Source organism: Phyllopteryx taeniolatus, chromosome 13 (assembly GCF_024500385.1).
Source record: "Phyllopteryx taeniolatus isolate TA_2022b chromosome 13, UOR_Ptae_1.2, whole genome shotgun sequence".
In the NCBI taxonomy this organism is placed as follows: Eukaryota; Metazoa; Chordata; class Actinopteri; order Syngnathiformes; family Syngnathidae; genus Phyllopteryx; species Phyllopteryx taeniolatus.
The window spans coordinates 3,824,607-3,839,479 of record NC_084514.1 but is presented as its reverse complement, the minus strand read 5'-3'; the positions used below and the strand labels follow the sequence as shown (position 1 = coordinate 3,839,479).

The 14,873-nt window shown below is 41.3% G+C and overlaps 1 protein-coding gene across 4 annotated transcripts in view; it reads right to left on the bottom strand.

Annotated features, from left to right (window-relative positions):
* Positions 1–14,873, bottom strand: part of LOC133487603 (latent-transforming growth factor beta-binding protein 1-like) — a 110,292-nt gene that overhangs the window by 37,184 nt on the left and 58,235 nt on the right. For 2 of the 4 annotated variants that reach the window (XM_061794461.1, XM_061794463.1), the window contains exons 9-15: positions 8,961–9,035; positions 6,107–6,229; positions 5,185–5,349; positions 1,643–1,948; positions 1,002–1,021; positions 798–834; positions 292–351 (exon numbers count right to left, since the gene is read on the bottom strand). In XM_061794461.1, coding sequence (XP_061650445.1) covers positions 292–351; positions 798–834; positions 1,002–1,021; positions 1,643–1,948; positions 5,185–5,349; positions 6,107–6,229; positions 8,961–9,035 — 786 coding nt within the window. The remainder of the gene's footprint in view (positions 1–291; positions 352–797; positions 835–1,001; positions 1,022–1,642; positions 1,949–5,184; positions 5,350–6,106; positions 6,230–8,960; positions 9,036–14,873) is intronic. The other 2 variants (XM_061794464.1, XM_061794465.1) reach the window with 1 other exon arrangement.

Here is a 14,873-nt window from a genome sequence, read left to right as displayed (position 1 = left end):
ATTTTTGTCATTATTTTGTTGTCATTTCCAGCTAAACAAACTTTAATTCACTTTCATTTTAACTGTACATAAAATCTTGTTCTAATCTAGTTGTAACCCAGTACCAGCCTGAAATAATGCGCCAAAAATGAATTGGACAAAAATGAGGACAGTCGTTCATTGGACATCGTTCCTCTAAAATTGTTCCCCTTTTCAATCAAATCATTTCATCAAGGTTTTTTAGTAAATTGACACAATAGAATATATATTAATCAATGTGGGCTACATATGCTTTTACAATGCATGTCTTACCTGAGTCTGTGTGGGCTGTTTCCTTTGGATCAGGCTTGGCTGGTGAGTCTGGATCAACTTCTGGAAGGAAGAATAATGTTAGCAATGATGTATTTGGGCCGAGTATAAAAGGATACAACCACTAACGCTATCCCTAAATTATGCATTTCTTGTTTTACAATATTATGCTGGCTTTAGCTGTCACTCAACAGGCAGCTTGAAAAGGAAAATGATCCATACTTTTTTCCATGTTAAAAATAGCACAATAGCAGAATTACAGCAGTCACAATTGGATTGTCATTGTTTTCACTGGCACAGGAGCAGAGCATACACAGACTGTAATTGGCAATACTGCGTTAAATGAAACATTGTACAAAATTCATCACATTGAAATGACAATAAATCATATGGTCGTTGGTCTTTGATTTTAAGAAATAAAGCAAATTAGAATTTTAAAGATAACAAATTAAGTAAGTATTGTATGTATGTATGTATGTATGTATGAGAAAAGCCATGGCAAACAATACCTGGATATTTCAATGGTGAGTCTGTCACAACAACTGGCTAGAAAACAAGGACACATTTAGACACATTTTAGTTATAGTAGCACCATACAGCAAAGTTTCCTCTTTTTCCTTCACAATATGGCCGGAAATTGTTATGTGATCATAATGAACATAGGTAAACATTTCAATAGAGCATGAGAGTTGGAACAGGGAGGAAGAACTTACCGGGCTTGGAATTTCCACATCTGACAGAAGATGACAAGAAGAGGAAGTTAATCAGTATTGCATTTGTATTTACCTTACATTTACTAAACATGCAGTGGACATATGATAGAAATCTAAAGAAAAAAAACCTCAAAAGTCAAACTCAACATTGCACACGTCAAATTTAGGCACATAAAGTTATCCTCTAAGCCAGGCAGATAAAGTTGTATTTAGGAAAATGCAGTGACACGGAAAATAAATGTACAGATAATGACTATCCATTAAACATTTACAGAATTTTCTTTGTGTGTTAATCAAAATATTGTAACTACACCAAAAATTAGATAACAGGCATTGAAAACATAAATCCTGATGAATTTGAACATGTATCATCAATGAGAAATACTTTGGAGATGATGGCTGAGAGCCATGGATCCAATTGTGTTCCATGTTGCATTTATTTGGTGAGATCAAAACGGCTCGATGTTTGGATTCTTGGAAAAATTGACTTTTATTGAATCATTCTGCTGCCTTGTCATGTTTATACTATAAGGGTTGTGGTAAAAGTGTTTTTATGAAGTAACTCTTAAATAACTATGTGCACATTTAGTAAATATTTATACCATTCGGAATCAACCTTACAGTCCCAAACAAGTTCTCACCTTCAGGCTGTCGAGCTGTTTCTCTGTCTGGGAAAAAGGGATGGGAAGGCTGCTGTGGAGTAACAGGGTGCCGAGGTGATTCTGGTGACTCTGGGTACTCGGGCCATTGGGGTATTTGAGGAGTCTGTGGGTACGTGGGATATTGCGGCTGGGAAGACGGCAGCTGAGGATATGTGGGGTTCTGCTCCTCCCAAGACAATCCAGTACTTTGAAGATCACCCTCCCCAAGCTGTCGCAGAGAAATCTGCACATCAGAGCGGGAGTAGGTGTATCCGTGACCAGCCGGGCAGATCTCCTTGAAATGATCTGTACGTGGGAAACACAACAGCAAAAACCATAAACCATCGTCAATACTGTACTGATACAGTATTGACATTGGTTTATAGCATGGTTAGCAATTAAGACCGGACTTGAGACCAGTCTTGATTGAATACCAGGATTAAAGTACTGTGACATACAGTAGATCAGAAAATACTGTGATGCCATCCATGACCTGTGTGGCTAAACCAAGGAAAGGGTCCTCGAGGGTGCATGGGAGTTCGCCCAACCAGTCTACATGTGTTTTGTGGACTTGGAGAAGGCGAACGGCGTGTCCCACAGGGGGTCCTGTGGGGGGTGCTTCGGGAGTATGGGGTACCGAACCCCCTGATACGGGCTGTTCGGTCCCTGTACGACCGGTGTCAGAGTTTGGTCCGCATATCCGGCAGTAAGTCGGACCCGTTTCCGGTGAGGACTCCGCCAAGGCTGCCCTTTGTCACCGATTTTGTTCATAACTTTTATGGACAGAATTTCAAGGCGCAGCCGAGGCGTAGAGGGGGTACGGTTTGGTGGCCTCAGTATTGCATCTCTGCTTTTTGCAGATGATGTGGTTCTGTTGGCTTCATCAAGCTGTGATCTCCAACTCTCACTGGAGCAGTTCACAGCCGAGTGTGAAGCGGCTGGGATTAGAATCAGCACCTCCAAATCTGAGACCATGGTCCTCAGTCGGAAAAGGGTGGCGTGCCCTCTCCAGGTCGGGGATGAGATCTTGCCCCAAGTGGAGGAGTTCAAGTATCTTGGGGTCTTGTTCACGAGTGAGGAAAGAATGGAACGGGAGATCGACAGGCGGATCGGTGAAGCGTCTGGAGTGATGCGGACTTTGTATCGGTCCGTTGTGGGAAAGAAGGAGCTAAGGCGAAAGGCGAAGCTCTCAATTTACCGTTCGATCTATGCTCCTACCCTCACCTATGGTCACAGGCTGTGGGTCGTGACCGAAAGAACAAGATCCCGCATACAAGCGGCCGAAATGAGTTTCCTCCGCAGGGTGTCCGGGCTCTCCCCTTACAGATAGGGTGAGAAGCTCGGTCATCCGGGAGGATCTCAGAGTAGAGCCGCTGCTCCTCCACATCGAGAGGAGCCAGATGAGGTGGCTGGGCCATCTGATTCGGATGCCTCCCGGACGCCTCCCTGGTGAGGTGAGGAGACCCCGGGGACAACCCAGGACACGCTGGAGAGACTACGTCTTTCGGCTGGCCTGGGAACGACTCGGGATCCCCCCCGGAAGAGCTGGATGAAGTGGCTGGGGAGAGGGAAGTCTGGGCGTCCCTGCTAAAGCTACTGCCCCCGCGACCCGACCTCGGATAAGCGGTAGAAAATGGATGGATGGATCGCTGGATTGCTTGGTTCTTGACTTGATCTCAACTCCTCTGTCTTAAGGCCTTCTTACATTGCACTTTCTCAGTCTGAAAGGCCCCCACGTCAAAGTGCAACGAGAACGGCAACAGGGGTGCGGCATGGGAAAATCCAACACTAATTTCACGGCAGCAACTCGGAGTTTGAACTTGTTCTTGAGCTTTCGAGTTCCAGGAAGAGCACTTCAAGGTGCATTTCAGGCTGAGCAGAGAGATTGAAAGCCTCGCGCAGATACGTCACGGTATATTATTTTTCTATTGGCCTAAAATTCAAGATAGTGGGACACAGCAATTATTATGCCTTCCTCCATTTCCTGCTTGCGGTTTAAAGTACAATTCCGCCAAAATACTGTAGCACTCCGAAATCACTCCGCCAGCTCCACTCCCATTGGAGGAGCTTTTTGATGTCACCACGTCAACGCTTCAGAATAGAAAACGTTTCTATGCAATGACACGATGCTGAGACTCAGACGCCCTCTGCATTGACGCGAGGCTCGGCGTCTCGTCAAAACGCGCTGCTGCCTCAGCACACACATAATTAATGGGAAAGTTGAAGGCGTCAGACACCTTTGCCAAGTGCAGTGTGAAAGAGCCTTTAGTTTTGACTTAGTATCAGTTTTTGTGGTCCAGACTACCACGCTAGTTCAGTACTCTACAGTACTCTTCTCAGGCTCCAAACACTACCACAATGGAGGGTATAATTGTTACTCATATTTCATCTCCAAAGGCCATCAGTGCAACTGTGTTAATATGAGGTTTTCCATGGGCAGTGTCTATTATAATTAATGGTAGACAAAGGAGTCACTCGGGGCTACCAACAAAGGGTTTTGGAAAGATATTGGCATATTTGTACAGCCAAATAGCCTAGAGGATCACGTAGTACTCACTGACCTCTTACTGCTAATTGCTAGCTAGACGGACAGTAGGAGCCCAGGAAACCTCAGAGATGGTGAATCCATTACAAGCGTGAAGCCAGTGTCCCCTATTTGACCTAAGAGCAGCAACTCTATACCAAAAGGATCTGGAAAAACAATGTATGAAATGACAGCTAAATATGGTGGAAGTAAAGGAGGGAAATTTGGATGTTATAGGCAACCAAGTAAGGAAAGTCTGGATGAAAACTGGGCTCGATATGATCTGCAGCAACATCATAGGAGCTGGTTTGAAAGTTGAAATAAAAGGTGGCAGGATCCTGTTACCTGGTCACAAGCAATAGAACTGAATGCTTTGTTCAGAACATGACTCTAACACTGTGTCAAGCCATACAAAAGCCAGGATCTAAGGGAACAAAGGCTCTGCGTCAGTCCTGGTCAAAGCAGCACCTTGGAGGTCTATGATATTTGATCTATGACGATCCTTATAAATAACTGGCCAGTCCATAAAATGATCCCGTTTTCCCCCTCGAACTTTGAATATCAGATTTGTATGAAAAAAAAGGTTGACAGTTTCCTATGTTTCTTTTGGCCAAGCTATTTAGTTCTGTTCCTGAGCTTCGCCTGTCTGTTAGTGGGATTTCTCTCAGTGGACATTAGCGATAACCCAAAAACTGACTCCCACTCTTGTGCAGCCTCCAAAATATGACAACTGTTATGCGTTTGGTCTTTTTCCACTTCAAACACATTTCGGTCATTCTGAACTCATTTGCACAGCTGGCAGACAAGAGGGTGCTGACTAACTGACTGACTCAATTCATTTTTCTTTGAGATGTCTTTCAAAAACACTGACAACCTTTGCATGTGATTACCTGTAGCATTTCATATCTACAAACAACAGCAACTGAGCTAATATGTGTTCTGAAAGTAAAACTTGAGATGGAATGATATGTTTGCAGATTGAGGACATTGACCTACAGCAGTATTTCTATAGACATACCAGATCCGGGCAAAGGGCAGCGATCACACCCATCCCCCCAGGCTTTGCCCACACGGCTGCAGCAGCAGATCTGCTTGGTGATGTGCTGAGAAAGTGGCAGTGAGCACGTGCCTGCTGACACCGATCTGTAGCAAAATGCCTTCTGGTCTGAAACTGCCTTGTCAGCTGGGGAGAAAGCACACCAATCACATTAAACAATGTAACACACGACTTGAGATCGCTTATCACTCGGAAAAGTACGCTGAGGAATCCTCTCACTGAAATTGTTTTTCAAAAAACAAACTGAGGGCTATAACCCTTGTTAATACAGCATAGCAATCCTTAGACATTATGCAAATTGAACCTTTGAGATCGGAGCAGTATTAGTATTGACCATTACATTTCCAAGGACATCCACTTCCGTGCCTTTCTGTGACTCTTCCAGTCTCTCTATAATTATTTTGCAACCTGCTGATGACACACTCTCATGGCCGTTAAATATCAATTCTAATTGAACCGGGAAATGTATTGGTTGATTCACGTATCAAACACCTGGAAAATCAAGTTAACTGCACCTGTAAAGGTTGTAGTGCATCTGAGGTTCATCCTGATGTTTCACCCGAAAGCCGAATACACCTAACCTTTTGTGAGTTGTGTATTTGACTCGCCTCAGATGCTGCATATCCTAAAACGTGTCTAAATGCTTGACTCTCTTAGCACACAATAACACTTGCCGAGTATATAGATTCTGTATTTTTTATGTGTGCTCAATGGAAATTCTCACACTCTCACACTAAACCTAAAACAAAAAAAGGTCTCTCTTTCCAACGAGCAGGCCAAAGTTCCAAATTTTTTGGAGTGGGATTTGACTTACTTACTTACTTAAGTCTTACAGGCTAAGCTACTGTCTCCCCCAGATTTAAAGCGTACACACAATACTTACAGACGCAGTGGCTTCTGGCAGGGTCCAACATGAAACCAGGTTTACATGTGCACCTGTAGCTTCCTTTGGTGTTGAGACACTCTGCATTCTTGCAGATTTCGGGCAGGAGGCACTCATTGATATCTGTGAAATATGCATTACGTCAGCCATGAAGCTTTGTTTTACCCTGACAAGTAGTGTTTGAACTGCAAATGATCTCCTCGAAAAGAAATACCAATATCACATTTCTTTTACATTGAGTATGTAAAGCTGTCATGCTGTAAGACCAACAGTGATGTCATTTTTTAGGAATCATTTACACATTGACAGATGACAAAATATTGGAATGGATCGTATATTTTAAAAAATGCCAGCTGCTTGGAGGTGATGATGAATGGAATGCTTTTAGTTACCCAACTGTATGAAATACAGGAGGAGTGATGACATGAAGAAAACACATGCACAGAGGAAGTGACCATGATATTGCTTCAACATTTATTCATTTTGAAAGCAGGACAGTCAGGCAGATGAGGATTAATGACTTTACATCATCACCTTCTATCCTTTACACGTCCCAGCATATTCAGCGGAGGTCAGAGTCTGTAATGGGGGAATTCAGCGAGCAGTGGACTTTGTAGCGCCAAAAGCAATAAAACAAGCTGGCCAGTTAATATGCCAGCCAGGAGCCAGACACTTTTTTTCCCCCAATTTTAGCCATTGCAGTCCCACTGGGGACCAGGGTTTGTTGTTCTGTATGTAAAAGAACCGGAACATCATGAGGTCTTTTCCCAACTCGAACATGAGAGCCTACCACCCCACATTTTCAAAATCCCAATTAAACTGAGATTGTAAAAAAATGAAGGGCACGCCTACGTGTTGCTTGCATTCTTGAGTGTAAAATCAGTACTGTTGTGACATGCTTCACTCATTCCCTTCATATCAGTAATGAAATTATTGTGAAATACAATGTAATATTTGATATACTATCTTATAAAATATTCTGTACACAAGGATGACTGTGGGGGCCTTTGGTTTAGTTAAAGCAGTATGTTTTCTGGTCAGAGTTCAGGTCAGCATTGGGCTCAGCCTTCATCACATGGGGTCTCTAATCCGTGGTTTGGTTGAGTCCAAGATTAGTGCTATTGTTACAGTCTACTGCTGGGTTGACTGGGATTGATGCTGACTTTCAATGACATCCTGCCATGACTAGCACTAATCTCAACATCACTTTTGACTTATGCGTGGTTGCTCACACCAGCATTTCGCAGTAAGAACACAGATGCAACACCAAATGTAATTAATCAGGTATTTGTGAAAGGTTTTGACTTTCCGATGGTGTCGTCTAACCTTACTGGAGCACTTCTAACCCTTGTCATAAACAATATTCACCTGTAGTATTACTTAGGACCACTGTAAAGGAAATTGGCTATTAAGTGTTTTAGCCTAAGCGCAGGATTATACAATTACTTTGGTGGTCTAAAACTAGACATACATTATGGGGGCAAAAGTGCATCATTCGAGACAGCGCAAACTGGGAAGGCGAATTTTTAGTATACCGTTAAAGCAGTCTTCTAAGACTGTTTTTGACTTTAAAATAAAGAACGTTTGCATTGTTTACCATTTAAATGATTAGTATTTACAAACACTTAATCGTTACCAGTTTACCACCAACAATACATCTCAATAGCCCAATTAGTAAGGCTCAATTAGTAAAAGAACAGGAAACAACTACAAGTGTCAATGTTTAGAGCAGCACTTAGTTATAGCATGTGTTACATGATATATGATCCCAAGAAAGTGCAGTCAACAGCAGTGGGATGGAGTGGAAGCTCTAGGGTGGCATGCTAGGCATCATTCCAAAAACAAGGACAATATTTTGTTTAAAAAAAAAAAATTGTGTTTTTCCTCTTTGGCCCTTTCAGCAAAGCATCTGGGGAATGAAGCACCAGCTGAAAGGGACATTAGGCTTTCCAAAAAATACCATGGGGGACTGGCAGCTTGGCTGGTTTTGGAATTAAATAAATAAGCAGCTGCAATCGAGGAACATCTTGAAACGATCGCATAAGAAAAGCATGAATGTATTAAAGATACATTATTTTAGCTGGTTGGCGTTCCACTGAAAGACAACTGTGCCCTTGTCTACAGTAATTTTTTTTTAAATGTCTCTCAATCAAACCCTTGGAGCTGTGGCCAATCAAGCAGCTCAGAAATCAGACTGGACAACGAGCACCTGCTAAAAGAGAATCCAAACAACCTCTTTCTCCCAAGCAGTTTTATTCGGATTAGGACAACATGGTTCTTTTTTTTTTTTAATTATCAAGTCAAATTGCTCCAAGTACAAGATTTATCTTCAATGTTTTCTTGCATCTTTCAGTAAAGGTGCAATCTTCTTTTGTGTTGGACCTTGGACTTTCCACTGCAATTTAAATGGTCAGAATGCTGTGATGTCCACACATTCGACACTGTGTGTGGCTCCTTCAGCATGACCTGCCAGACAGTTGACAGCCAGCCCCCTCTGGGATGTTGTGATGAAGCGAAATATGCTGTTTTCTTTTCCAGGAATGACTTGATGATGTTTTTTTTTTAACAGACGGATGGACAAGCTAGCAAGTCACATCACATCTCCTCTACTACTGGTGTGGGCCAGACTAGCACATTATTCTTCTACATACTTAAAGATACCTAGTCAACCCAATCAAAGCCTGATGGAGAAAGGCTAATTGTGGTCTTGACCTGTGCGCCATAGGGGCCGTACACTCAGCAAGGAACACTTCATTGAAGTCCTCAGGGGTCCGTGTATGTAGAAAACATATGGATTTTGTATCCCATACAGAACAGACTGTGACTGTTCTACACAAAAAAACTTGATGCTTACCTTGACAGTGCGTCACATTCATTCTTTTATATCCGACAGGACATTCCACTTGTCCATTTGCAATCACTGCATATGCTGTGGAGAGAATAGAGACGGCAATGTTTTGTGGTTGCAAAAACACTCTCGAACACAAAGTATTGCATTCATCACTGAGGTAGACAGGGAGCTCATGTTAGGAGAGGAACATATAACTTACAGATGTGAGCATCTTGGCAACAGAAACATGAGGAGACCTACAGCTGGGCCCCATGGGACCCCAAGAGTGAATGTATGTTAATGATTCCCCGTTAACCTTTTTTTTTTTTTTTTTTTAAATATAAGAGATTACTGCCATCCAAAAGGATGTCGCAATAACACTCGATGTCATGTAAAATCATATTACCTATAATTCTCAGCAATCCTGTGGGATGGTGAAGAATGTGGTCATTTGTAAATGTATTGAAGAAGCCCTGAGACAACCTTTAGACAACCTGAACTTTAGCATTAAATGACGTGCAAGTGCGCTTCAAAGAAAGACACACTTACACTGCTGATAAATAAATGGCAAAGAGTGTTTAGGACTGTGTTGCCAAAAAGTAAAATTGAATAGCATTTGTTTCAGGTGTGTGCATTTGACAGTCACGAGAGCGTTGCTGTAAATAAGTCAACGCTTCGGTTTATGCCCCAGTGTGACCATATTGTCGGTGACAGACGTCTGAAAAACATCAGGTCATTAGTCACTCGGCACCAGGTTCCGCCACAGGATGCTCCGTTAAATGTACAGGCAGGTCAATGTGGTAAATCATGTGGCAAAAGTCACACTGTATGTGTACGCAAGCATGTGTGTGTTTGTGTGTCTGTGTGTGAGCATGGATGTCCAACACATTAAAGCAATTTCTGCTCATAGTTTGACTTTATTCTCATAAAATACAACTTTTGACGAATACTTACTTGATTAGTGATATTATTTTAGACTGTATTGTCGTTTTTGCAACATGAGTCATGAAACAGCAAGGTTCATCCAAAGTAATCGTTATGTAATTTTGTTCTTTTTGTCATCGTAGGATCCAAGCTCGGGCAGTCAAATTTGTGAATCAAGAAAATGGAAAAGGCACATCATTCTTGAAAGTAAAATAGCAAATGTTTATTTCACTTGAGTACAAAGGACTAGTTGGGCAATAAGGAAAATAAAAAATAAAAATGACAATAAAGTCTAAAATAATATCACTAATCAAGTAAGTGTTAGTCAAAAGTTGTATTGTATTAGAATAAAGTCAAACTACGAGGAGAAAAAAGTTGCTATATGAAAAGAAAAATGTTGCAATATTAGGAGAAAAAATGCATGAATAAAGTTGTATTTTATCTTATTTTTTAGAAAAAATTCATCATATTCCAAGAATAAAGTTGTATATTTTTGGAGGAAAAAAGTAATAATATTACAAGAATCCTTTTTTTTTTCAGAAAAAAAGTCAGAATATTCCAAGGATATAATTGTATGTTTTTCATTAAAATGTCAATATAAGAATTAAGTTGTATTTTTCTCCCAAAAAATCGGAATAATACAAGAAAAGGTTTTAATACTGTATTAGAAGGATGAATTTGTATTTTTCTCAAAGAATGATGATTGAACAAACCAAAACAACCAAAGTGATTTCAGTGCATGTATCTCAGTAACAGACACAAACGTTTATACAATCACATTAATATGTTCAGGATGATGGTATATATTTGTAAAACATGAACATTTTTTTTTTTTAGTCTCGCAACGTGTGTCAGAAAGGTTCCAGGACCGGTGTCAGAAAAGCTATATTTCAAACTAGTTTTCTCTATCAATGGGAGTATAACTGTGACCTTAGCTCTCTGCAGCAATTGCACCTTTTTCCACTGCTCTTATGTACAGATACTCTGTGTCAGGTCGTCATGCAATGAGCAGACTAAGTGATGATGAGACCAATGACACCAGTCTTTCTAGTCTTCACCAGTGATGAGTTTGAGCACGAACTGAAGACCAAACGCCAGAGCGTTCAGTGGAAAGGTTCGTCGCCAAGGCCAAAAAAAGCAAGACCATCGAAGTCTGAAGTCAAAGTCATGTTGATCGCATTCTTTGATGCATCGTCCACGGCAAGTTCTTGCCACGCGGCCAGAAGATTAACCATCACATCTATAAAAAGATCCTGTGTTGTCTTGAAACTCTACTATGCAAAGCAAAAGCCATTTATCAACAACACCCAGAAACGCCGCCGGCTTCTCTGGGCCCGAGCTCATCTAAGATGGACTGACGCAAAGTGGAAAAGTGTTCTGTGGTCCGACGAGTCCACATTTCAAATTGCTTTTGGAAATTGTGGACGCCATGTTCTCCGAGCCAAAGATGAAAAGAACCATCTGGACTGTTATGGACGCAAAGTTCAAAACCCAGCATCTGTGATGGTATGGGGCTGTGTTACTGCCAATGGCATGGGTAACTTACACATCTGTGAAGGCACCATTAATGTTGAAAGGTACATACAGGTTTTGGAGAAACATACGCTGCCATCCAAGCAACGTCTTTTTCATGGACGCCCCTGGTTATTTCAGCAAGACAGTGCCAAACCACATTCTGCACGTGTTACAGCAGCGTGGCTTCGTAGTAAAAGAGTACGGGTGCTAGACTGGCCTGCCTGCAGTCCAGACCTGTCTCCCATTGAAAATGTGTGGTGCATTATAAAGCGTAAAATATGACAACGGAGACCCCGGACTGTTGAGCAGCTGAAGCTGTACATCAAGCAAGAATGGGAAAGAATTCCACGTACAAAGCTTCAACAATTAGTGTCCTCAGTTCCCAAACATTATTGAATGTTGTTAAAAGAAAAGGTGATGTAACACGGTGATAAACATGACCCTGTCCCAGCTTTTTTGGAACTTGTTGCAGCCATAAAATTCTAAGTTAATGATTATTTGTTAAAAACAATACATTTTATCAGTTTGAACATTACATATCTTGTCTTTGTAGTGTATTCAGTTAAATATAGGTTGAACATGATTTGCAAATGATTGTAGTCTGTTTTTATTTATGTATAACACAACGTCCCAACTTCATTGGAATTGGGGTTGTACAATGACATATAATTAAAAATACATATACTCAGCACATAGTGAATGCTCTATCCAAAAAAGAATGCAGGCTCCAGCATCCGCAGACCAGATGTTTCATCTGTGCGGTGTTTAACAGCTCTGGAATGATGTGACTTCTACGTGGATTGTGACTGTGGACAAACACGACCAGACGCGACCCTCTGATGTTGGATAGTGCAGGCTCCGGCATCTACGATCTGCCTCCTTCTGCCATCACACATTAAAAGTGACAGCCCACACTCCATTGTTATGTATTTGGTAATTTGTTTCGACAGGGGTGACAAATTAGCCGCTGTTAACAATCAGGCCCTGATGATTCAAAGTTCCACAGTCTGCGACAGAACACAACAATGCCATTCAATCCAAATCCACAATGACTCAATGATGGATTGGGCAAGAACCCTAGGGCCCCTTTAATCTTAATTATTCATTTTACCAAAACATTTAGTTGCGTCCACCTTTGAAGGAACAGTTTACGGAAGGCCCTTCTCTGGATTGCCCAGAACCCTGACTTAAACCCCATCAACCACATTTAAAAGAGATGTTAACAGAGAATGTAAAACAGGCTCTCTGGCCAGTGACCTCTGAACTCTGGATTAGAATTCCCACAAACACAAGCCCTTTTCAGATTGAGGCAGAATTAGTGTATCACAGACCTAACAGTATAGCCAGGATTGATCAAGATGAGCCTTTGTGTGTGCACGTTCCTACAAACTCAGAATTAGATGTGTGGTGGCGTCAGCACCATTGCCCGGTGTGATGTATACAATACTTTTTCTGGAGGACTGTGAATCAGTGAGCATTAACAACGATGAAGCAACAAAATTCAGAGAAGAAAGATATTACCATATTCATTGCCTTATTTCAGACAACTGTTTCATGTTATTGGCTGGAAGAATAATTTGTGGTGAATGTATTGTATTGTGCTAGCCTACAAACCACCAGCTTTTGGTGTTCAAATTAAGGCTGTAAAACAAAATCGGCTAACTCAGCTAAGTCAACCACAAATATTGGTTCACGCAAAAATTCCTGCCTCGAGGCAATTAAAAAAATATTAATAAAAGCATATTTGCGACACCCAGAAACAATCTGCGCTGCCTGGAACCATTAGGCCACTGTCCATGTTTACCACACGGTCTTTTGTTGCAGACAGACGGATTGTTGGGCCCGTGAAAAACATCCCCAAAAACGACAAAGGAGCATCTGTAAGTGATTTTTTAAGACCCTATTAGATATATAATGGACATATAACATTATGTATGAATGAGCTGAATGGTAGTTAGTGTTCTTTCTTAACTAAGTAATCGCTAGTGTGCTAATGCTAATCGCGAATGCTAACTGTGAGACAAAGGCAAATTTTGTTGTCTCAAATTCTGTACAGTTCAGACCATACACTCAGTACCAACATATTCAGTTTAAGGATAGAAGTCCAGCCCTCATAAATGAGAATAACATGCATGTTAGTCATAAAAATACAAAAATTAAAATTGCATTTTTTTTGTGTGTGTGGAGGAGGAGTGGAAAGGGGGGGGGTGATTCCTTGAGTACTTGACGAAATATCTATAGTATAATCGATTCTAAAAAGATTCAATAGTGACAGCCGTAGTTTAAATATTGTCCGTCTAATATGAAAAAAAACCACACATTCTGGTAAAGTGTATTTTTTCCCAACAGATTTTTTTTGTTAGTCAGTTCACAATGTTAGCAAATCTATGGGAACACGTTTTTACAGCATAAGCCAACTAGTTTTTTTTTCTTCTCAGTATGAGCACTATGCAAATTAATAAAAGAGGGAAACAATAGAAAGTATTTTTTTGTTTTTACTTTTATTCTTAAGTAAATTCAGAGCCTATACTTTTTTTTTTTTTTTTTACTTAAGTAAAAAGCTTGATCAGTATTCACTATTCACTATTCCCATTTACACAGCCGCCCCACCTCAATTTACACCTCTGATACTACATCAATCCATTTCAACCCTATATTTTGTGTCATTATCTTTCGCACATAAAAGTGACACAGGAAAAAGCCGTCTTTGGTAGACATTATGAAATAACTTGCAGCAATTCTTTCCAGAAGACTGGAAGCTGTTGAGGGTGGAGTGCCAATTTTTTTAGTTCCTGTAATTGTTGAGGTGCCCCGATGATTTATTCCATATAGTGTATGTCCAGTCATTACAACACCCAAATCAGTATTGAATCTGTGCCACTTTCCCAGGAGTGTCTGGAATGTGCCACATGGAAGCTTTCTGGGAATGAGAAAAGTGTTTTGGTCCTGCTGTGACCCAGTGGACCAAGCAGGTTTGGCGTACCTGAGGGTTTGATAGAGCAGAAGTGGGTCAGTATGAAGGGGGCATGGAGAAAAGAGGGGGACTGTGTCAGAGTGACGCCCGCACTCCTGTCTGCCCACCTCATCATGTTCCTCCACACCAGCCTAATCCGCCTGCAAAGTTTCTGAGTAATGAGCTGTTGTGGCAGGGTGCTGGGCATGCCCTCCCACAGAGATCGGATCAGGGAAATTCTGGCTTGAGTGACAGCAGGGCGCACATGCCAAGGGAAACCCAGTGGGAGAGGTCTGTCTCAATAAAGCTTATTAACAGAAAGGAGAACATCTCTTCCAGGAACAACGTTGACAAGTATCCGAAATGGTCATGAACATGAACCTATGGGCGTTCTGCATCAGGAAATGTTTGGTTCAGTTCAATGAGTTTATCATGGCATCTTTATTGCTCCAAAAGGGCCACTGCTCTCGAAAGCCCTAAAAATGCAGGTAATGAACATCTGAAAGCAGTACCTAACATGGCTCTCCTAATGCTGTAGACATCTT